General features: G+C 41.2%; 1 protein-coding gene across 1 annotated transcript in view; it reads right to left on the bottom strand.

The window, feature by feature from the left end:
* The window catches only part of LOC126244799 (serine/threonine-protein phosphatase 6 regulatory ankyrin repeat subunit C-like), a 297603-nt gene that overhangs the window by 200744 nt on the left and 72839 nt on the right, over nt 1–24020 (bottom strand). Inside the window, exon 3 of the mRNA XM_049948268.1 lies at nt 12736–12789. Within this exon, the coding sequence (XP_049804225.1) occupies nt 12736–12789 (54 nt within the window). The remainder of the gene's footprint in view (nt 1–12735; nt 12790–24020) is intronic.

Genomic DNA, 24020 nt, shown 5'->3' with positions numbered 1-24020 from the left:
GAAAGAAAAATGTAATGTCGTTTTAGTACAGCTTTGAAAATTATTTTATGGTGTAAGCAACATTTAAATGCGTAATGAATGTTTTAATTTGAATCACTGAGCAAACATTGGTACATTATCGTAGTATGCAAACTGAAATCTAACTTCCTTTTACAGTACTGTATATTCTTGCCCAATGCACCAGTTTGACAAACAAAATATCAAGCAGCAGCCATTTATGATATACACAGATGGGTAGTATATGAATGTACAGACTAAACAATGGAAAATCCAGGGTGGAGAAATAACAATTTTATGAAAAGGACAGATTGCTACTCATCATACAGTAGAGATGTTTAGTCCCAGACAAGCACAACAATATGACTACCATACATTTTGGCCAAAAGGTCTTCTTCTAAAGTAGAAAACAAACACACATTCACACATGCACAACTCACACACTCAGGGCCATTGTCTTTGGCCACTGAGGTCGAACTCTTTACTGCAGCTGTACCTGATGGGAGAAGCACTCTGTGGGTGGTGGGTATGAAGAGGATGCTGGGGAAGGATAGCAGGGTAGAGGTGGGAGAAGGTCTAGGGCTGCTTGTGTGAGTACAGTAGGGTTGCTAAGAACATTTGGGAATGTTTGAGGATAGGAGAAAGGGGAAGGGGAACAGAAAAGGAGAGAAGTAAAGGAATGGAAGACTAGTGGGTGCATTGGTAGAATATAAGGCTGTGTAGTGCTGGAGTGGGTGCACGGAAGGGATAGTAGGTGAAGGACAGGGAATATTGAAAGTTGAGGCTAAGGGGGTTGTAGGAACGTAGGATATATTGCAGGGAGTGTTTTCCTGAGCAGTATGGAAAAGCTGGTGTTGATTGGAAGAATCCAGACAGCATAAGCTGTGAAGAAGTCATTGAAGTGAAGCATATTGTGTTGGGCTGCACATTCAGCAACTGGGTGGTCCAGCTGTCTGTTGGTTACAGTTTGTCGGTGGACACTCATGTGGACAGACAGCTTGTTGCTCGTCATGCCCACATGGAAAGCAGCAAGGTGCTTGCAGCCTATTTTGCAGTTAATATTGGACATAAAATGCTTGTGACTGAAGCAGCACAATGATTGCAGCTTAGTTTGCAGATCATGTGAGTGCTTTTGATGGGATAGGAGATGCTTGTGACCGAACTGGAGTAGGTAGTGGTGGGAGGGTGTATGGGACAGGATTTGCATCTAGGTCTACTGCAGGGATGTGAGCCATGAGGCAAGGGGTTAAAAGCAGAGTTGGTGTTGGGATGGACAAGGCTACTGAGTAGGTTTGGTGGGAGGCAGAATACACTGTGGGAGGGTTGGGAAGGGTAGTGGGTAGGATATTTCTCATTTCAGGGCACGAGAGGTAACTGAAACCCTGACAGAGTACTCCAGTCTTGGGTGCTACTGAGTCATAAGGGGAGTGCTCCTTTGTGGTGATACAGTGACCATGTGGGAGGTGTTAGGTGACTAGGAAGACAAGGCATGAGAGATCTGTTTCTGAACAAGGTTGGTCAGGAAGGATTTCTCTTGATCCCCAGAAATAGTTTGGCATAGGATGCTTGTGCCTACTGCTGTACCACAGATTTATTTATAGGTAATGCCTTCACAGGAAAAGTAATTGAGGGTGAAGATGTAGTTGCTCATAGTGACCATGAAGGAAGTTAAGTTGTAGGTTTGGAGTCAGTCAGGCACTGGGAAAGGTAGTGTTTAATGGCAGCAAGGCCATAGCCATAATGGAAGTTAATGTAGAGCAAGGTGAAAAGCTGGGTGCTGTGTGGTAAAGGAACTGTGGAGAGTCGGTGGAAGAAATTGTTGGTGTTTTTTATATAAGAACTTATGGGCTATAAGATGAAGGTGTTGGTCAACGAGAGTAGAGATTCTCTCAGTGGGGGCACAGTAGCCAGCCACAATGGAGTGTCCTGCATGGTTGGGTTTATGTACTTTAAGAATCATGTAGAGGATAAGAGTGTGGGCAGTGGTAGCGGTGAGGAGGAGAGAGAAAGACTCAGGGGAGAAGTTATAGGATAGGCCTAAGGATCTGAGGAGAGACTGGAGATCCTACTGGACTTCTGGAATGGGGTGGCTGTGTTTGTAGGTGGATGAATCTGACAGCCAGTAGAGTCCCTCCACCATAGTGGTGGATACTTCATCAGCAGGTAGGAATATAAGGGCTGGGTTGGGTAGATTGCAGTTCAAATGGCTCTGAGCACTATGGGACTCAACTGCTGTGGTCATAATTCCCCTAGAACTTAGAACTACTTAAACCTAACTAACCTAAGGACAGCACACAACACCCAGCCATCACGAGGCAGAGAAAATCCCTGACCCCGCCGGGAATCGAACCCGGGAACCCGGGCGTGGGAAGCGAGAACGCTACCGCACGACCACGAGATGCGGGCGTAGATTGCAGTTCTTCCTGCAAATGTAACATTAGTTAGAGAGATTTTAGGAATGATGGTGAGGCAAGGTTTGCTGTTAATAAATTCTGGAATGTCAACAGGGGGTAATTTTGGAGCAATGGGGATGGATCACAGTTGGATGGAGGAGTGAATTGTGTCAGGCAGGGCTCAACATCATTTTTGAGTTGAGGCTGATTGGTAAGGTTAGTGGAAAAAAAAAAAAAAAAGGTGGGGGTGGGGGGAGGGGTGGGAATTACCACTGCAGGCACCAGGAAAAACACTTTTTTGCCACCAATCCCACAAATCACATGCAACCCAAAGCCAATGTTGAATCCTGTCTGACTGAATCATATTCTCCATCAGGGTTTCAACAACCTCCTGCCATGCCCTGAAACAAGGAATAACCAATCCACTAACCTTCCCATCCCTCCCACTGTGGTAGTCTATTGCCTACCAAAACTACACAGCATCCTTATCCATCACTATTACACCCCTACTCCCAAATCCTTGTCTCATGCCTCACATCCCTGGAACAGATCTAGATGCAAGACCTGTTCCATATATCCTCCCAACACTACCTTTTCCAGTCCAACCACAAGCATCTCTCATCCCATCAAAGACAGGTCTACCTGTAAAAGTAGTCATGTAATCTCCAAAACAAGCTGCAACCAATGTGCTGCTTTCTATGTGGACATAACAAACAATAAGCTGTTTGTCCATGTGGATGGCCCCTGACAAACTGTCACAGAGAAACAGCTGGATCATCCAGTTGAGAACATGCTGCACAGCATAATGTGTTTCATTTTGATAACTGATTTACAGCATATGCCATCAGGATCCTTCCAATCAATACAGCTTTTGTGAATCGCACAGGTGGAAATTCACCTTGCAGTATTTCCTACATTCCCATAACCCCCCTTGGCCTCAACCTTCACTAGTCCCTGTCCTTCACCTACCTATCTCCTTCCCCATTCCCACACCACCATTACACAGTCTCCTATTCCACCAATGCACCCAGAAGTCTTTTCTCCTCAACTTCTCTCCCTTTCCATTCCCCCACCTCCCAACCCCTTCTCCCCCTCAAACCACTCAACTGCACTATCAGCCCTACCCTGTCTCCATTAAGTCCATGCACACTTCCACAAGGAGCACTATGCCTTCCCCCATCCCTACCCTTCTATCTCTCCCTCCTCTTCTGCCCCCCCCCCCCCTTCCTCCTTACCCTCACATGCACATATTGCTTCTCCATCAGGCACAGTTGCTGTAGGCATTTCAGCCTCAGCAATCAGAGACAGTGGTCATGTGTGTATGAGCTGTAATTGTGTGAATCTGTGAGTGTGTTTCTACTTTTGAAGAGAGCCTTTTGGCTGAAAGCTCAGATGTATAGCAGTCTTGTTGTTGTGCCCATCTGCTACACCTATATAGAGAGCAGCAATCTAAGCTCTTTATACTATTAATGTACAAAGTAAGTATTAGAGCAGATTTTACAAAGTGTGAACAATGAGGTGACTCAATAACAAGTAGCTGTGAGAGAGAGACTGATGAACAGCAAATCCAAGTGTTGCAGACACTATTTACCCCAGGCAATGATGGTGGGCTCCTAATGAATGAAAAAAGTTTTTAATTACTTGTCACAAAATTTTCTTGATACCATCACAATCCTGAGTAGAAGAATTTAGTACAGCACATGCTCATGAGACTTGTCTTTGTTGGCAGGTATAGCTGGAATTTGGAGAGACTATACTCACAATGCACCGTCATCACACGAAGCCATAAACATTTCCATGGAAGGCATACAACACAGTGAACTGTTTTAATCACCCTTCCAGAGACCATAGGAGCATCACATAATGAAATGAAGTTTAGAGCTCTACTGACAAACATGTACTGTCTCTTGTTTTGAAAATAATTTCTTCTTGTTGGTTAGCTAGTTACGTGTTCCACTAATCAGTCTCATATGATGTGGAACATGTGAAGTGCATAATAGACGCACACATAAATAAAGCTTTTATTATTATTATTATTATTATTATTATTATTACCTACCACAATGCATATATTATACCTATGGAATTATTTATTCCTATTCAGGAATTCATCTGTAGTATAGAAGGAGTTGTCAAGGAGATATGATTTCAATTTATTTTTTAAATTATTACTATTGTCTGTCAGACATTTTATTTCATCTGGTAATTTATTGATAAGTTTTACAGCAGCATATTTTACACCTTTCTGTGCCAAAGATAGGTTAAGTAGAGAATGGTGTAGGTCTTTCTTTCTTCTGGTATAATAATCATGAATGTCACTGCCATTTTTAAACTGGCCCATGTTGTTGAGAACAAATTTCATTACTGAGTAAATGTACTATGGGACTGTTGTAAGAATTCCTAATCTTTTAAACAGATGCCTACAAGGTGTACAGCTATGAGCTCCAAACATTATTCTAAACATTTTCTTTTGAGCAGTGAATACTTTTTGCCTAAGTGTTGAGTTACCCCAAAATATTATTCTTTGTGACATCAGAGAGTGGAAGTATGCAAAGTAGGCTAGATTACTAATTTCTATGGCCTCAAAATTAGCAATTATTCCGATTGCAAAAGTTGCTGAACCAAGTCGCTTTAGGAGATCCAAAATATGAATTTCCCAATTGAGACTCTCATCTATATATACACCCAAAAACTTAGTATGCTCTACCCTGGCTACTGACTTCTGTTGATGTTCCTTGCACTAGAAAACTGGATGTGCTATGTTTTTTTCAAACTTCAGAGCAAGCCCATTTGCAGAAAACCAATTAATAACTTTTCCAAAGACATTATTTCTTTCATTTTCTATTGGAGTTTCTTTACTGGATTAATAGCGACAGTTGTATCATCAGCAAACAGTGTCAGTTTAGCTTCTTGTTTCAGATAAGAAGGAAGGTCATTCACATATATCAAGAACAGAAGGGCACCCACGATCGAACCTTGTGGAGCACCTAATGTAATTTCACCCCAGTTAGATGAAGTGGAAAACTTCCTTAAATCACTTAAACCATATAAAGAAACTTTTTGCTCCTTGTTCTGTAGACATGACTTCAACTACTCATATGCTGTGTCATATCTACCATAGAATTGTAATTTCTGTAACATAATGTCATGGTTCACACACCCAAAAGCTTTGGATAAGTCACAAAAAATTCCTATTGGTGACATTCTACTATTTAAAGACTCTATTATATGGGCAGTGAAATTGCATATTGCTGTCTCAGTGGCACAGCATTTTTGAAATCCAAACTGTGATTTACTAAGTATCCCTTTACTGTTGAGATGGCTAACCACTCTTGAGTACATTACTTTCTCAATGATTTTTGAAAATGCTGTAAGCAAGGATACTGACCAGTAATTATTGACATCTGTGATGTCCCCTTTTCTGCAGGGAGACTTGAAAGTGGCATATTTGAAACTGTCTGGGAAAATACCTTGAGTTAGTGATCCATTAGATACATGACAGAATAACAGCTGTAACTGCTTCACATTGTTTTAATATCTTGTTAGAGATGTCATCCATTCAAACAGAACATTTCTTTTTCAAAGATTTAATGATTTTCCTTATTTCACAAGAGGTTGTTAGGTGAAAATTAATCTGACTAAGATATCTCGCCGGCCGCTGTGGCCAAGCGGTTCTAGGCGCTTCAGTCTGGAACCGCGCTGCTGCTATGGTCACAGGTTCGAATCCTGCCTCGGACATGGATGTGTGTGATGTCCTTAGGTTAGTCAGGTTTAAGTAGTTCTAAGTCTATGGGACTGATGACCTTAGATGTTACGTCCCATAGTGCTAAGAGCCATTTGAATTTTAAGATTTCTCAAAATTGACACTTTCATGTACTGCTTGGCTTTTTCTTTTGAACTATTCTCACCAATTTTCTCACCTACACTTAAGAAATGGTTGTTAAATATTTTGTGGCGGCGTTCGTAGCGACAAACAATTCACTGTAGAAACGGCTTACGAAGTCACCACCACACTTTTAATAGCGGGCCGACTGGTCCGCTGGAACAGTGAACAGAAAGATGAAAACCCAAACACTCTGATTAAATAAAAGTCGGTACTTATCTTTATTAACGAAGATACAGGAACACAGTAGTGAACTCCGTGTCTACAGAAATCTGTCTAGTTCGAGTCGGAGCGGCTAGGTCAGCGTCAGCTGACGACAAACAACAACTCTGCTGCGATGAACACACAACTGACTAGCAAGTACACAATTCGGTGGCGAGTATACAACTGAGCGGCGAGTACAGAACTGTCCTAGCGCTCGCGACTCCAGCGCTTAAGAGGCCAGAAGCCAGCGGTGGCGCGCGCAGACTTGCGGCGATTTCCTGTCTTGCTGGCGCTGCTTATGCGGACGGCGTCCGGACTTTGATGCTGCCAACCTTTTGGCAGCGGGCTCGGGTGGCATTACTGGCTAGGATATAACACTCCTCCCCCCCCAAATCGCCGCACCGTCGTTGAATAATGACGTGGCGAGCGTCGACGGCGGGGGAGGGGTCTGGCCGCAGGCGTAGCAGAAGAGACCGGGGCGGAGACTGTTGTCGGTGGCAGTCCCCGGTCCGCACCCCAGCATTGGCTGCGCGGGGCCTCGGGAAACACCGACTGAAAACCGAGGTCAGGGTGCACGCCTGTGACCACGGGCGCAGCTTCTGGTACTGGACGCGACGGGGCGTCGGGACCCACGAAGAGAGGCAGCGTCTCCTGACGCTGCGCCGACGGCTGCTGAGTGGGCGCCGGACAAGGCGCTGCGGTGTCAGACTCCGTGGGGGTGCCCAAGGAAAGCGGCTGCAGGACAGGCTGCACAGCCACCGCTTGGGAAGGCGGCCCGGCTGAGGGGTCGACGTCCATCAGCTCCGAAGGCGGTGGTGACTGAAGAGGGACCGCAGGCGCCGGAGCGACCAACCGGGGCGCTCCCGGATGAAGCTGCGCGGGAGGCATCAACGGGACGGGCTGTCGGCGTGGTAGCGGCGACGGCTGCTGCTGCTGCCCTGGGGGCGGCAGCGAAGTCGGAAGACGCGGCTGGAACCCGCCGCGGACCAAATCTGGGGACAAAGAACGAGCGGCAGAAGCCGGGCGGCCAGCGCGGCGCAACTGGTTCTGATGCCTCCTGTGCACCCCAGTAGCACCTTCAACAGTATAAAAACCGCGACCCTGGACACTTATCACGGTACCACGTTCCCAACGACGGCGACCGTGATAAACTCTGTAAAAAACGGCGTCGTTGCGCTGAAAACGCGTGCAATGCTCAGAAGCGGCGGGTCGATCCGGGGGGTGCAACAACCGTAGTAGGGTGCGATGACGACGGCCGTGGAGAAGCTCCGCAGGCGAAGGGCCGTCGTGTGGCGTGGTCCGGTACGACGACAGGAACGTGATGAGGGCCTGCTGACGAGAGTGCGTAGCACGAAGGCGGTTCATATGATCCTTGAATGTGCGTACAAAACGTTCCGCTGCACCATTCGATTGAGGGTGGAATGGCGGAGTAAGAAAACGGCGGAGTAAAACGGCGGAGTAAGAACATGGCGAATGCCATTGGCAGAACAAAAACTTTCAAATTCAGCAGAGGTAAATTGTGGACCATTGTCAGACACTAAAACTTCTGGAAGACCCTCAATACAAAAAATTGAAGTCAACGCCTGTATAGTTTGTGCAGACGTTGTAGACTGCATGGGCACAACAAACGGAAAATTACTAAATGCACCTATCACCATGAGCCAACGAGAATGCCAATATGGACCAGCGAAATCAATATGTACTCGCTGCCATGGACCGGCAGGGCGTGCCCACTCAAAATAGCGTTGAGGCGGAGCAGCTTGGTGTTCGGCACACGTCGAACAATCGGTAGACATCGGCGTAATCTGCTTATCAATGCCGATCCATGTACAATGACGGCGGGCAAGCTGCTTGGTGCGGACCACTCCCCAATGACCTTGATGCAACAAGTCGAGGACCTTGGATTGGAGCACTTGGGGAACCACTACACGAAGCTGGTCATTCTCGGTGCGTAACAGCAAAACTCCGTGCGAAACAGACAACAGATGACGTTGCGGATAATAGCGATGAACCACAGGATCCGATATGTCCGTTGCCTTGGACGGCCAACCACGTTGAACAAAACGTAATAGTAAACTCAGATGAGGATCCGTAGCTGTCTCACGCGCCACCTGACGATAATCAATCGGAAAATCCCGGAGGGATTGATGCTCATTGGCGTCAATCTGATGGCAAGAGTCGTCAGAGGAATCGAAGACATCATCCGCAGCAATCGGCAATCTAGAAAGTGCGTCAGCGTTTGCATGCTGAGCTGTAGGGCGATACAGTATCTCATACTGGTATTGTGATAACAAAAGAGCCCAACGTTGTAGTCTCTGAGCTGTCCACTGAGAAACTGGTTTAGATGGATGAAACAGTGACGTCAGGGGCTTGTGATCTGTTACTAAATAGAATGGCCTACCATAGAGGTAGTGATGGAATTTTGTGACACCGAACACAATAGCCAACGCTTTTTTGTCCAATTGGCTATAATTACACTGAGCTTTGTTTAGCAATTTAGATGCGAACGCAATATGACGTTCGGTGTTACCGACTCGGTGAGACAACACAGCACCGAGGCCGAAAGAAGAGGCATCACAAGCTAACACCAGAGGCTTGTTAGGGTCGTAATGGACCAGACAACGATCATTCAATAAAGCCTCTTTAAGCTGCTGAAAGGCTGATTGGCAATCAGCTGACCACACAAACGGAACATTCTTACGGCGGAGACGATGCAACGGTGCAGCAATCTGTGATGCATTAGGTATAAACCTAATATAATATGTCAATTTGCCAAGAACTGCTTGCAATTCATGCAGATTGCGAGGGGCGGGCAAATCACGAATAGCTGCTAAATGTGACTGGGAGGGATGAATGCCTTGAGCATTAATAACATGTCCCAGATACTCCATCTCCGTAAGGAAAAATGAACATTTATCGATGTTGCAACGTAGGCCTGCCTGAGAACACTGTAAACAAACACTCCAAATTACGGAAATGTTCAGCAGGCGTCCGACCGGACACAACAATATCGTCTAAATAGTTGCAACACGATGGCACATTAGCCAGAAGTTGTGACAAAAAACGCTGAAAAACAGCTGGAGCTGACGCACAACCAAAAGGCAAACGCAGAAAACGGAACAACCCCAACGACGTGTTTATGACAAAATACTGTTGTGATTGCTCGTCGAGGGGCAATTGCAAATATGCTTCACGGAGACCAATTTTGGAAAAGAAACGAGCTTCCCCTAACTTATCCATCAGCTCGTCCGGTCGAGGCAAAGGAAAAGAATCAATGACAGTCTGAGGATTAACTGTCGACTTAAAATCAGCACACAAACGTAACTTGCCAGACGGTTTCTTTATAATAACTAAGGGAGAAGCCCACTGGCTCGCTGAAACGGGTTGAATAACACCGTTGTTTTGCCAACGACGAAGTTCATCTGCTACAGGTGCCCGGAGGGCGTGAGGCACTGGACGAGCACGAAAAAATCGAGGCTGAGCATTATCTTTTAACGTAATATGAGCGGCAAAGTTCGCAGCACAACCTAGTTCGTCTTTAAATATGTCACTGTATTGTATACACAAATCGGTTATGCTGTCTTGAGGAACAACAACAGAATTAATTTGCAACACATTGTCTTGGATAGACAGGCCAAACAAGTCAAAACAGTCTAATCCGAAAATGTTTACACTGTCTGTAGCGCGGAGCACTGTGAATGAAACTGTTTTTGTATTGCCACGGAATGTGGCTGGCACGCTACATACACCTAACACAGGAATTTGTTCTCCACTATAAGTAGCCAATGAATGTTTTGCCGCTGAAAGTTTAGGGCAGCCGATAGCCGCATACGTAGCACTATTTATGAAAGTCACAGACGCACCAGTGTCTAATTGAAAATTGAAGGTCTTATCCTGGATGCGTAGCTTCACAAATAGTTTATTACACTGTCTCTGGATCGGTGCAGCGGAGGCGGAAGACACAAAATCAGCGCGTTTAGCGCGTGTTCGCTGCTTACGACAACTCGTGGGTTGGGCGGGTGGAACAACTCCCGCTTCACTTGCAGTCTGTACATTACTTTTTACAGCGTTTGAATTACGCCGGGGTCGCATAGCAGAGGGCTGGGTGGGTGGCTTATTGCGAACAAGGTTATTACCCACACCAACCGTGGAAGAGTCTTTAAACGCGACCTTCTGGGCGGGCTGGCTTTGAAGAACATGAATATCCATGGGCTGGGCAGCACTAGAATTGTTCTTGCGTTTACGCAAACAAACAGTCTGGATGTGTCCTTTCCTTTGACAAAAGTGACAAACCGCGTTTCTTAACGGGCAACGTTCACGAGGATGAGCAAGAACACACTTAGGGCAAGACTTAACTCTATCATGTTGCACACGCGGCTGACGAATGTGTTTAACATGATGCGGCCGGCTAGTGTTTACAGTCTGACTCTGCCGGTGGGGCCGCGGGCATGACATAACTTGCTTAGCACAGGCAATTTGAGAAATACATGGCTGATCTAACTCACACTCAGCATAGTCAAAAGTATCTTGGGCTTCAATGATGTTCATCACAGTCTCTAATGACGGGTCAGGCAACTTTAAGATACCAGCACAAATACGAGAATCTGCAATGTTTTGAGTAATAGCGTCTCGTAACATGACATCACTGTAGGAAGCTCCACACACACAATTAAATCGGCACTGACGGGTGAGGCCCCGTAAATCTGTTAACCACTGTTTATTAGATTGATGTGGCAGTTTCTTTAATCTGAAGAACTTGAATCTGGCCGCTGCCACATGAACTCGCGACTCGAAATACTCAGCAAGCTTGTTAACAACAACGTCATAGTCTAAAGCTTCTGGCTTGGATTCTGGGAACAACTTACAAAGTAGTCGATAGACTTCCACGCCTGCAGTGGAAATTAAATAAAGCTGCCGCTCAGTGCCCGTGATTTTGTAGACTGTCATGTGCGCCTGCAACTGCGCGAAATATTCTTGCCATTCTTCTCTTGATGCATCAAAAGCACGGAAAGGTGGTGCTGCCTGTGCTTGTTCCTGTTGTGTTGGAGGATTAGCCGCTTGTTTGGCGATTGCTTCCACCAGACTTTGTATTTGCTGACTCTGTAACAAGATCAACTGTTGTAATTCGGCAGACATAGTGAACACAAATTAAACCAGCCCCCAAAATTTTATCGCTATAATTAGTATAACCACAAACAAGTTGAACCAGCCCTGCACACGAGTTCGGAAGCCCTCGTTGCCAGTTTTGTGGCAGTGTTCGTAGCGACAAACAATTCGCTGTAGAAACGGCTTACGAAGTCACCGCCACACTTTTAATAGCGGGCCGACCGGTCCGCTGGAACAGTGAACAGAAAGATGAAAACCCAAACACTCTGATTAAATAAAAGTCGGTACTTATCTTTATTAACGAAGATACAGGAACACAGTAGTGAACTCCGTGTCTACAGAAATCTGTCTAGTTCGAGTCGGAGCGGCTAGGTCAGCGTCGGCTGACGACAAACAACAACTCTGCTGCGATGAACACACAACTGACTAGCAAGTACACAATTCGGTGGCGAGTATACAACTGAGCGGCGAGTACAGAACTGTCCTAGCGCTCGCGACTCCAGCGCTTAAGAAGCCAGAAGCCAGCGGTGGCGCGCGCAGACTTGCGGCAATTTCCTGTCTCGCTGGCGCTGCTTATGCGGACGGCGTCCGGACTTTGATGCTGCCAACCTTTTGGCAGCGGGCTCGGGTGGCATTACTGGCTAGGATATAACAAAATATATTAGCTACTTGTGTACTGTTGGTTAAAATGGCATCATTCCCTTTAATTGTAATACTACCTACCCCAGTGGTTACTTTTCCTGTCTCCCTTCTACAAATATTCCATATTGTTTTGATTTTATTGTCCGAGTTGTTAATTTCATCTCTAATAAACATACTTCTTTATTTTCTGACAACTTTTCTCATCTTGCACAACCACAGACAGTTTCAAGGAGTAATTACTAGTTTTGGTCACTGCCCGCCATCTTCAGATCGACAAGACATACTGTTCTTTCTAAAATGTGGCCACTCTATTTTATAGAACTAAATGAGAATTAATTTATTATTTCAGATAATGATAATGGCACCTGTCTCTGCCCCTATGCATTATATTTTTCCTCTCCCTTGACTGAGAAACATTTATACAGATATTTGAAATAGACTTTGCATTATAAGCATCATCTGTGTAATGTCTAAATGACTTACTGCTGTTTCTAATAGTTTCATACTAACCTTACTGACATAATCTGTATGGTCAATCCATTCCCAATGTTTCACAGGATCTTGCTGGAATAAAAAGAAATGTGAGATTACACATTCTAGAATTCACATTATAACCAAGTTTTACATGATAACTGAACCGATAAGTGAAACAGAAAACACCATAAAACTAAAACAAATTAAGCAGAAAACAAATATTATGTTTCAGGAAGTTACTACTCTTTATTTTTTCTGTAGAATAATTTCAAACAGGACTGAATGAGACTGTAAAGTGTTTTGATGGAGGTACAGATCAGTATCAAAATCTAGAATTGAAACAAATCAGTTGCAAGATGGGAAGTGGAGGAGCTATTTGTGTGATTCAATATTAATTGTTAATCTAAGTGAAAAAAGGCATTAGAGAAAAAGTCATGACAAGCAAGGACAAAAAAGAGAGTCACTCAGAGCAAACCCATCTTGAAAGGGTGTTAGCTAATGTGCATGATAATTGTTAAGTTTGAGAAAGAATTCTTAGAATGAAAAGAAGAAAATGAAGAAGAAGACAAGAGCAAGAAGAGAAGGGATGGAGGGAAAATAATAACTGAATAATAGTTGCAGCTTACAAGATCCATTTCCATACATTACAAGTGGACAATTCTTTCAGATAAATGGAGGAAGAAATGCATTGGGAAATGAGGATAGATTATGCAGAAAAGCTTGGAAGAACTTTTAAGCTAAAAACTGAAAACAAAATAATTCACAATAGAGCATTTGGGGTAAGATCCCAAAATTACTTTCACTTAGGCCGGTATTACACTATCAAATTTCTTTGTCCAATATCTTTGTCCAATATCTTTGTCAAAGATATTTGATAGTGTAATAGGGACTTTGTCGAATGTCGTCCAATATTTGATCAAATCTAGGGCCTCGCTGTATATTTGATCAAAGAAAACGCTTGTCTTCTGTTCACTGCAATGTGACATGTTATCACAAGGAGCGCTAGCATCGTTGCAGCGTTCTGTCGTCTGTAGTGTTTTTATAACCATTGCCGGTAAATACAATTGGTGTGTGCCGACAACTACAAAATTAATAGAGATGCCTGAAGCTGGTGAGGTGCTTTACAACGTGAGGCACCCTGAATACAAAATAGATTAAGAAGATTGGAGACCTGACCTGACCTGACCTAACCTAACCTAACCTAACATAACCCTCTCCTGTGTCAAGGAATCGGAGTGTTACAGTGAGCCTGTCTTCTGAAGATGTAGCAGTTCTTAAGTGAATATTGTGCTTTGTGATATGAGGATACACTTCATTGAGCACATACAGAAATGTATGCTCATCCATTCTTAAGTAATTGATGTACGACTTGACGTCTTCCACTGTAAGCTCACGTAACAAGTTTTGTTGAATGCTTTTATCATGTCATTGTAAAACCCATGGCTTCACCCAGATTAGATTAGTTTTTCGTTCCATAGATCCATGCTGAGGAGATCCTCGTGGATGTGGAACATGTTGATTTTTTTTAAGCTGAAATAACAATACTAATAGTATGAATAAATACAATACATCATTTGTTTCTATTAAAAATTTCACCAATGGAGTAGAAGGAGTTGGCCAGTAGTAAGTCTTTCAGGCTCCTTTTAAACTAATCTTTATTTCTAACTAAATTTTTTATGTTTCCTGGCAAATTATTGAAGATGAGTGTTCCTGAGTAGTGGACCCCTTTTTGAACTAAAGTAAGTGCTTTTAAGTCCTTGTGCAGATCATTTTTGTTCCTGGTATTGTATGTATGAACTGAGTTGTTTGTTGGAAAAAGAGATATATTATTTACAACAAATTTCATTAAGAAGTAAATATACTGAGAGGCAGTAGTTAGTATACCCAGTTCTTTGAAGAGGTTTCTGCAGGACGTCCGTGAATTTACTCCACAAATAATACGTATTACACGCTTTTGGACTCTGAACACTTTCGTTTGACTTCAAGATTTATCCCAAAATATTATCCCATATAACATTATGGAATGAAAGTAGGCAAAGTATGCAAGCTTTTTCATTTTTATGTTGCCTATGTCTGCTAACACTCGAATTGCAAATACAGATTTGTTAAGGCCTTTCTGCAGTTCTGTGGTGTGCTCCTCCCAACTGAATTTATTATCGAGTTGTAATCCCAGGACTTTTAAGACTGTCAACCTCGTATGTATGGTTCCATTTTTTCCCCCACTTCTTTTCCGCATGTGCACACAATGCAATTGGGATACGTACAACTGCTGCGGTTAATAACAAGTTGTTGTCAGCCATCTTGAACTTTGATGAAAAATTTTGGTGACAGAGAGTAATACCCCTTCTAGCGCTACGTCAAAGATCTTTGTCAAATATATTGGACGGAATATTGGATCACATCTTTGATCAAATCTTTGACAAAGAAATTTGATAGTGTAATACCGGCCTTACTAATGATGATAGTTATCCCCATCATCCAGCTTCAGGTCAGCTTGGGACATTTATGATACTTCTCTACTTTCCCCAGTTTTTTACCTTTCTTCTTCTATCTTCTATAACTGTTTTGTTTGAGTCCAAGCTTCTTCTTCTTAAACTGGTCTTAATGAAGTCGGTCTCTCTTGTGTGGGTCTTCCTCTTGTCCTCAAGGCAGGCCTCCATAATTTATTTTCATATTCGTCCACCTCCCATTCTCTGTAAACATCCTAACAATTTTAATCTATTCTTTTCATTTCTCTCATTCCACTTTTCTTCCTAACATCTTCATTCATCACTCTGTGTTTCCTAATTTTCCCTAACATACTCATACTTCTTAGGAACTTCTCTTCTTGTCATTGTCCAGATCTTTGATGCATATGTCAATATAGATGTAGAGTAAGTTTTGTACAGCACTTCCTGCACTTCACTGACACCTCCATTCCCCATGCTAAGCACCTTACACCATGGTAAAATGCATTTCTCTGTTGTACCTTTTTACTAATTTCTGCCTTCTACCTCACATTCTGTATTATCATTCTTCCATGATGGCTCTAGGAATATACTACAGTCCCCTACAAATCACTCACATGGGGATCATGAGGACAAGACTAGAATAATTATAGCACACACAGAGGCATACGACAATCATTGTTACCACATTCCATATGTGAACGGAACTGTTAGAAAGCCTAATAAATGGTACAATGAAACATACCTTTTGCCACGCACTTCACATGGTTTGCAGAACATAGATGTAGATGTAGACCACTCTCTTACTTTTCTACTCACTGCATTTCATGCCATATTTCTCAATTTTTTCATTTAAAATATCTAGTTGTTCTTGTATGTCCTTACTGTTGGTTCCCTACCACACAATATCATCAGCAAATAACACTAACTCCATCTCCATTTCTCCATGAGTTTCTTATGTCTCTTTCACAATTTTATCCATCACCACTGTAAATAATAATGGTGACACCACTTTTTTATGGTCTCAAACCTGTAACATTGTTAAACTAGTCAGTTCTTCCAACTTGAATATGGACACAGCTGAAGCTTTTGTCATACATTGCCTTTAATATTTTATAGTATGTTTTCCATCTCACTTTCTTTCTGAAGTTCCCTGCACATTTTCTCTGGGAAAACTATTGGTATATCTTCACTAACAAGGAGACCATACAAACTTTCTCTCACTGATTTGATTCGTATTGACAGGGTATGTAAGGCATGACCAGGACCCAACATGTGTGAATAAGAAGACACAACTCTCAGCCATTTTTGAGAAAACCGAGTTTGAAAATTTTAGGTGTACTTACATATTTTGTATGCTCACCAGTATGCAACGTAAACACAGATGAGTGAGTAGGTGCTTAGTTTCATAAGTATGAGATTTCTGGATTGAATCTTGCTGCTGGTACTACTTTTTTTGGTGAGTTATCTGCATCTGCATGAATAATTCAATATGTGTGATATCCAAGAACAGTTTATCAATGTAAAACAAGTTTGTTTTGCAATCGACACACTGAATAAAACCATGGACGTGCAAAAATTTGGTGTTTTTTAGTGCTATAATTCAATATGTTTGGTACACCATGAAATTGTGTGACATCCGAGAACCATTTATCATTGTAAAACAATTTTTTTTTTGCAATAGACATACTGAATAAAACCATGGACATGCAAAAAATTGGTGTTTCCTCCATCTGCTGTGTGTCACTATAATTATTGTTTTCCATATTCCTACCACCATTATCATCCTGATTCATGCAGTGCTGCATAGGTTACTCATTATATATGTCACAAATGTAGATACAATTATATAAATAAAATGACTACACTAATTTAGTCGTAAGTTATCATATACCCTTTTTTCATTTCCAATCTCCTTAAGATAAAACTTTTTCTCTTTTTTTGTATTAAAGATTACGAAAATAGTAAATGAATGACTAGATATCAATACTTTTCACAGTCATAACAAATCTGTTGTTAGTATATTATGTGGATATGAACTACCAGCAGTGAGATTTGATCCAGAGACCTGGCCCATATGAAGTGCCATATGAATTGCCTACTCACTTCGCTGTGGATTCCGTGAACAAAGCTTACAGCATAAGCATGTCTATAATTCTCAAACTTGATTTTCTCAAAAACAATTGAAAGTTGCTTCTTCATGTTTACACATATGTTAAAGTCCTAGTCATCCCCTACACACCCTATCAAATGAATCAGATCAGAGAGGGAAGTTTGTACTGTCCCCTTGAAAGTCAAGAAATATCATCACAAGATCTTTCCCCTGCTCCGAATACCTTTCCATCAATTGTCTCATAATAAAGATTGGATCCACTGTTGTTGTTCTGTGTTGAAAGCCGCATGGCTTGTTAATCTTACCAACCCAATTATCACTAATAAATTTTCAGTCTCTTCATAAAGAATAATTCATTTCAAAAACTTCAAGACATGTAAGAAGTTTTCAAAAATTACTTTTCTAATACAGCACAGCAGTTAATAAATACACACCTTGAAAAACAGCCAGCCAGTCACTCAGATCAGATACCAGGTGCTATTATCAAATTTAGCACAACATTTATTGTGGAACCACTAATAGACATAGTAAATTCATCTTTTGAGAGTGGTGTGTTTCCAAATAATCTAAAAACTGCAAAAGTAACACCTTTGCATAAGAAAGGTGCAAAAAAATGATATTGCTAATTATAGGCAAGTTTCAGTATTGTCAGGCTTCAGAAAAATTATGGAAAAAATGTTCCTTAGAAGATTAAAAGTTTTCTTAAGTAAAGAGAGGTTGATAAGTGACTCCCAACATGGGTTCATAGCTGGAAAGCAACTCGGACAGCTAATCTTGCATTCTTAAATGAAGTATTAAAAGCAGTGGATGATAAGCAACATGTATCTCGGATATTTCTGGATCTAAGTAAAGCCTTCAATGTTATTGATAATGGCATTCTCTTGCATAAATTAAGTAATAATGGAATTAGAGGACAATCTGAAAGGTGGCTCTAGTCACATCTCAGTGATCATCAGCAGATTAAAGAAATAAAACACAAAGATAGTGAAACACAAAAAATTCCTAGTTTTTACAGTGATGAGGAGAAAAGTATGAAGTCTCACAAGAGTCAGTTCTGGAACTGGTCCTATTTCTGCGGAATATAAATGACTTGGCTAGTGAAATACATGATGAATCCACTGCACTCTTTGAAGATGACACTAATATTCTAATTAAATGACAGAATGAGGGAACTCTGCAGGAGGCCGCAATATCAGTTATGCATACCTTAATTCACTGGTTCAGGAACAATAGGCTTATCATAAATTCTGAAACAAACTGTGGCAGTTAACTTCCACACCACTTACAACCTCCATCCTGCAAAGCCTGTTTTCACTATCAAAAGAAAAGGATGTGTCAAAGGTTGTTGTTGTTACTGTGGTCTTCAGTCCAGAGACTGGTTGGATGCAGCTCTCCATGCTACTCTATCCTGTGCAAGCGTCTTCATTTCCCAGTACCTACTGCAACCTACATCCTTCTGAATCTGCTTAGTATATTCATCTCTTGGTCTCCCTCTGCGATTTTTACCCTCCATGGTGCTCTCCACTACTAAATTGGTGATCCCTTGATGCCTCAGAACATGTCCTACCAACCGATCTCTTCTTCTAGTCAAGTTGTGCCACAAACTCCTCTTCTCCCCAATTCTATTCAATACCTCCTCATTAGTTATGTGATCTACCCATCTAATCTTCAGCATTCTTCTGTGGCACCACATTTCAAAAGCTTCTATTCTTTTCCTATCCAAACTATCTATTGTCCATGTTTCACTTCCATACATGGCTACACTCCATACTTTCAGAAACAACTTCCTGACATTTAATTCTATACCTGATGTTAACAAATTTCTCTTCTTCAGAAGCGGTTTTCTTGCCATTGCGTCTACTTTTTACATCCTCTCTACTTCGACCATCATCAGTTATTTTGCTCCCCAAATTGCAAAACTCATTTACTACTTTAAGTGTCTCATTTCCTAATCTAATTCCCTCAGCATCACCTGTCTTAATTCAACTACATTCCATTATCCTCACTTTGCTTTTGTTGATGTTCATCTTATATCCTCCTTTCAAGAAAATGTCCCTTCCATTTTCAACTGTTCTTCCAAGTCCTTTGCTGTCTCTGACAGAATTACAATGTCATCAGTGAACCCCAAAGTTTTTATTTCTTCTTCATGGATTTTAATTCCTACTCTGAATTTTTCTTTTATTTCCTTTACTACTTGCTCAATATACAGATTGAATAACATCAGGGATAGGCTACAACACTGTTTCACTCCCTTCCCAACCACTGCTTCCCTTCCATGTCTCTCGACCTTTGAAACTGCCATCTGGTTTCTGTACAAATTGTCAATAGCCTTACACTCCCTGTATTTTACCCCTGCCACCTTCAGAATTTGAAAGAGGGTATTCCAGTCAACATTGTCAAAAGCTTCCTCTAAGTCTACAAATACTAGGAACATAGGTGTGCCTTTTCTTAATCTATTTTCTAAGATAAGTCATAGGGTCAGTATTACCTCCCATGTTCCAACATTTCTACGGAATCCAAACTGATCTTCCCCGAGGTCAGATTCTACCAGTTTCTCCATTCGTCTGTACAGAATTCGCATTAGTATTTTGCTGCTGTGACTTATTAAACTGATAGTTCAGTAATTTTCACATCTATCAACACCTGCTTTCCTTGGGATTGGAATTATATTCTTCTTGAAGTCTGAGGGCATTTCGTCTGACTCATACATCTTGCTCACCAGATGGTAGAGTTTTGTCAGGGCTGGCTCTCCCAAAGCTGTCAGTAGTTCTAATGGAATGCTGTCTACGCCCGGGGCCTTCTTTCGACTTGGGTCTTTCCGTGCTCTGTCAAACTCTTCACGCAGTATCTTATCTCCCATTTCATCTTCATCTACATCCTCTTCCATTTCCATAATATTGTCCTCAAGTAAATATAGACCCTCTACATACTTCTTCCATCTTTCTGCTTTCCCTTCTTTGCTTAGAACTGGGTTTCCATCTGTGCTCTTGATATTCATGCGAATGGTTCTCCCTTCTCGAAAAGTCTCTTTAATTTTCCTGTAGGCAGCCATCTTACCCCTAGTGAGATAAGCCTCTACATCCATACATTTGTCCTCTATCCATCCCTGCTTAGCCATTTTGCACTTCCTGTTGATCTCATTTTTGAGACATTTGTATTGCTTTTGTCTGCTTCATTTACTGCATATTTACATTTTCTCCTCTCATCAATTAAATTTAATATTTGTTCTGCTACCCAAAGACATTTTACCTACTTTATCTTCTCCTGCCTTCACTGTTTCATAGTGCAAAGCTACCCATTCTTCTTCAACTGTATCTCTTTCCCCCATTCCTGTCAATATTTCCCTAATGCTCTCCCTGAAACTCTCTACAACCTCTGGTTCTGTCAGTTTATCCAGGTCCCATCTCCTTAAATTCACACCTTTTTGCAGTTTCTTCAGTTTTAATCTACAGTTCATAACCAATAGATTGTGCCACTGGAAATGTCTTACAATTTAAAACCTGGTTCCTAAATCTCTGTCTTACCATTATACAATCTATCTGAAACCTTCCAGTGTCTTCAAGCCTCTTCCATGTACACATCCTTCTTTCATGATTCTTGAACCAAGTGTTAGCTATGAGTAACTTATGCTCTGTGCAAAATTCTACCAGGTGGCTTCCTCTTTCATTTCTTACCCCCATTCCATATTCACCTAATACATTTCCTTCTCTTCCTTTTCCTACTATCAAATCCCAGTCACCCATGACTATTAAATTTTCATCTCCCTTCACCACCTGAATAATTTCTTTTATATCATCATACATTTCATCAATCTCTTCGTCATCTGTGGAGCTACTTGGCATATAAACTTGTACTACTGTGGTAGCTGTGGGCTTCATTTCTATCTTGGACACAATAATGCATTCACTATGCTGTTTGTAGTAGCTTACCCCACACTGATATTTTTTTATTCTTTATTAAACCTACTCCTGCATTATCCCTATTTGATTTTGTATTCGTAACCCTGTATTCACCTGACCAGAAATATTGTTCCTCCTGCCACCAAACTGCATTAATTCCCACTATATCTAACTTTAACCTATCCATTTCCCTTTTTAAATTTTTTAACCTACCTACCCAATTGAGGGATCTGACATTCCACACTCCAATCTATAGAACGCCAGTTTTCCTTCTCCTGATAATGACATCCTTCTGAGTAGTTCCCACCCGAAGATCCAAATGGGGGACTATTTTACTTCCAGAATATTTTACCCAAGAGGACGCCATCATCATTTAACCATACAGTAAAGCTGCATGCCCACGAGAAAAATTACACCTGTAGTTTCCCCTTGCTTTCAGCCATTCACAGTACCAGCACAGCAAGGCCATTTTGGTTAGTGTTACAAGGTCAGATCAGTCAATCATCCGGGAGGGGGGGGGGGGGGGAGAGGATAGGGAAAGAATGTGTTGAAGGTCAGTCATAAAAAAATTCTAGTCATTCATATTCAGGCAGATCTGAAGGTGGAGGTGCACCTAAACAATTTAAATAAGAGACTGAATTCACTAGCATATGCTGATAGGATCCTCACCCAGAATACAAGCTGCTCATTACTGCTGTCAATGTACCATTTTAGTGTACAGTCGCTACTTATGTACAGAATAACTTTTCGGGGCAGTTCCACAAATTCTACAAAAACTTTTAAAATACAGAAAAAAATTATCAGGGTGACAAAAAATCTAAATGCAAGGATTTAGAGGAATCCTCTTGTTAAAACTCAAAATATTGCCACTGCCTTGCTTGTATATACATAAAATACTGATTTTCACAAAAGGGAGCATCTTAAAAAAGGAAAGTCTCTTCAGTCACAACTATGATATACACACACATATGAAACTAGGCAGAAGATGAACCTACACATGAACACAGTAAATACGAACTTATGCAAAATAGGAGTGTATCATACTGGAGCTATGTTATATAACCATTTGCCTTCTTACCTAAAACGCATACCAACATTGAATGCATTTAAAATAAAGTTAAAATAGTTCTTGCTTGCCCACTGCTTCTATTCTATGTCTGAATTTAGGGAACATCATAATAAATAAACCACATTTTACTAACTGTCAATTCATAATATAGTTTATGTTGTTCTTATCATGTCATCTCACTTAATAACTGCTATTATCACATGTAGAAGCAATTTAGTACACCAGCTACATTATTATGCATTTTGAGTATGTTAACAATGTAGTCAAAATGACCACTGTACAGTAAATAAACTAGGTTTACCACTGTCCTATATCACATGCACAGACAATGTACCGTCGACTGGGTTTACTTTGGTCCTTGTGGGTTTACTTTGGTCCAACATCAAAAAAAGGTTTTAAATTTTTGTGCTGTACAAACAGAACAAGATATATTGGTATTTTTGGGTTTCAAATATATTTTATACCCTACTTGAGGATATTTTAATAGTTTTGGATAATTTAAAATTTTTACCCCTGGCAACACTGGAGTTTTTGTAAGCCTTTGTTTTGATGTGTGATCTGTTTACCTCCAAACTTTTCATTGTGGACAAATTCAGCAACAAGATAAAAATAAGGGAAGTGTCAAAATATCATCTTTCATACTCTGTTACCAATGTGAGATAATGATTTTTCGTTATTCCTTTTTAAACAGTACATGTTTAACTTTTTGTAAACTTCATCTAAAAACTAGTTTTTCAGGGCTACTTTGTACCAGGCCTAATTTGGACTAAAGTAGCCCCATAAATTTACAAATACGATTTTTACTTCCAAATTAAAAACAAAAATATTTTTATTAACATTGTTGTTATGTTACTGTTGTGCAATATTATTTTGGTTGTTTTTGTTCCAGTTGCTGATTACAGAATGACGAGAACCTACAAGAGAAAGCCAGGTTCCTGAAAGTACTCTGATTATAATGCTAAGACCTTGGAAGCTTGTTTGAAGGACATACGAAGTGGAGTAAGAACACAACAAAGTGCAAGTCAGTATTCCAATGTACCTAGAAGCACAATAATAAATAAGCTTAAAACCTATACATTACTGGTACTGGTAGGCCTACCTGCAAAAAAACATGGCCATCCTACAGTCTTCAATCAAGAAGAAGAACAAGCCTTTGAGGCTCATATTGATAAGTTAGCTACATCTGGATTTCCTATCACTGATCTTGGTTTAAGATACTCCATAAAATACTATCTTGGCAGAAAGGGTGTATAGTAAAGAGTTTTAAAAACAACTTTCAAGGTCCCCATTGGGCAGCATCATTTAGAAAATGTCACCCTGAGTTAACAATGTGTACAGCAAGCAACATTAAATGAGTAAGGATAGCTATTGATGAAATGGTAGTCAATGTTTTTATTTTGACAATATACAAACTATTCTCAGGAACATTCCAGATGAGAATATATGGAATTATGACGAGATGAACCTGCAAGATGACTCTGGAGCAAACAAGATCATTTGTAAAATGGGGCAGAAGTATGTTGAACGGAAAATGTAATCAACAAAGTCTTGTATTTCTTTAATGTTTTGTGGAAGTGGGTGTGGAGAGACATTACCACCCTATGTTGTGTATAAGTCCAAGCACTTATGGGGACTGATGGCCTCAGAAGTTAAGTCCCATAGTGCTCAGAGCAATTTTCCAAGCGCTTATGGTCTACATGGACCAAAGATGGTTCTGCGGGATGCAGGTACAACAGAGCAAAAAGTAGGTCATTTGATTTGAGGACATTCAAAGATTGGTTTATGACCTCCTT

Source organism: Schistocerca nitens, chromosome 1 (assembly GCF_023898315.1).
Source record: "Schistocerca nitens isolate TAMUIC-IGC-003100 chromosome 1, iqSchNite1.1, whole genome shotgun sequence".
NCBI lineage: Eukaryota > Metazoa > Arthropoda > Insecta > Orthoptera > Acrididae > Schistocerca > Schistocerca nitens.
The sequence above is the reverse complement of the archived record's forward strand: the minus strand, read 5'-3'. Positions and strand labels throughout refer to the sequence as shown.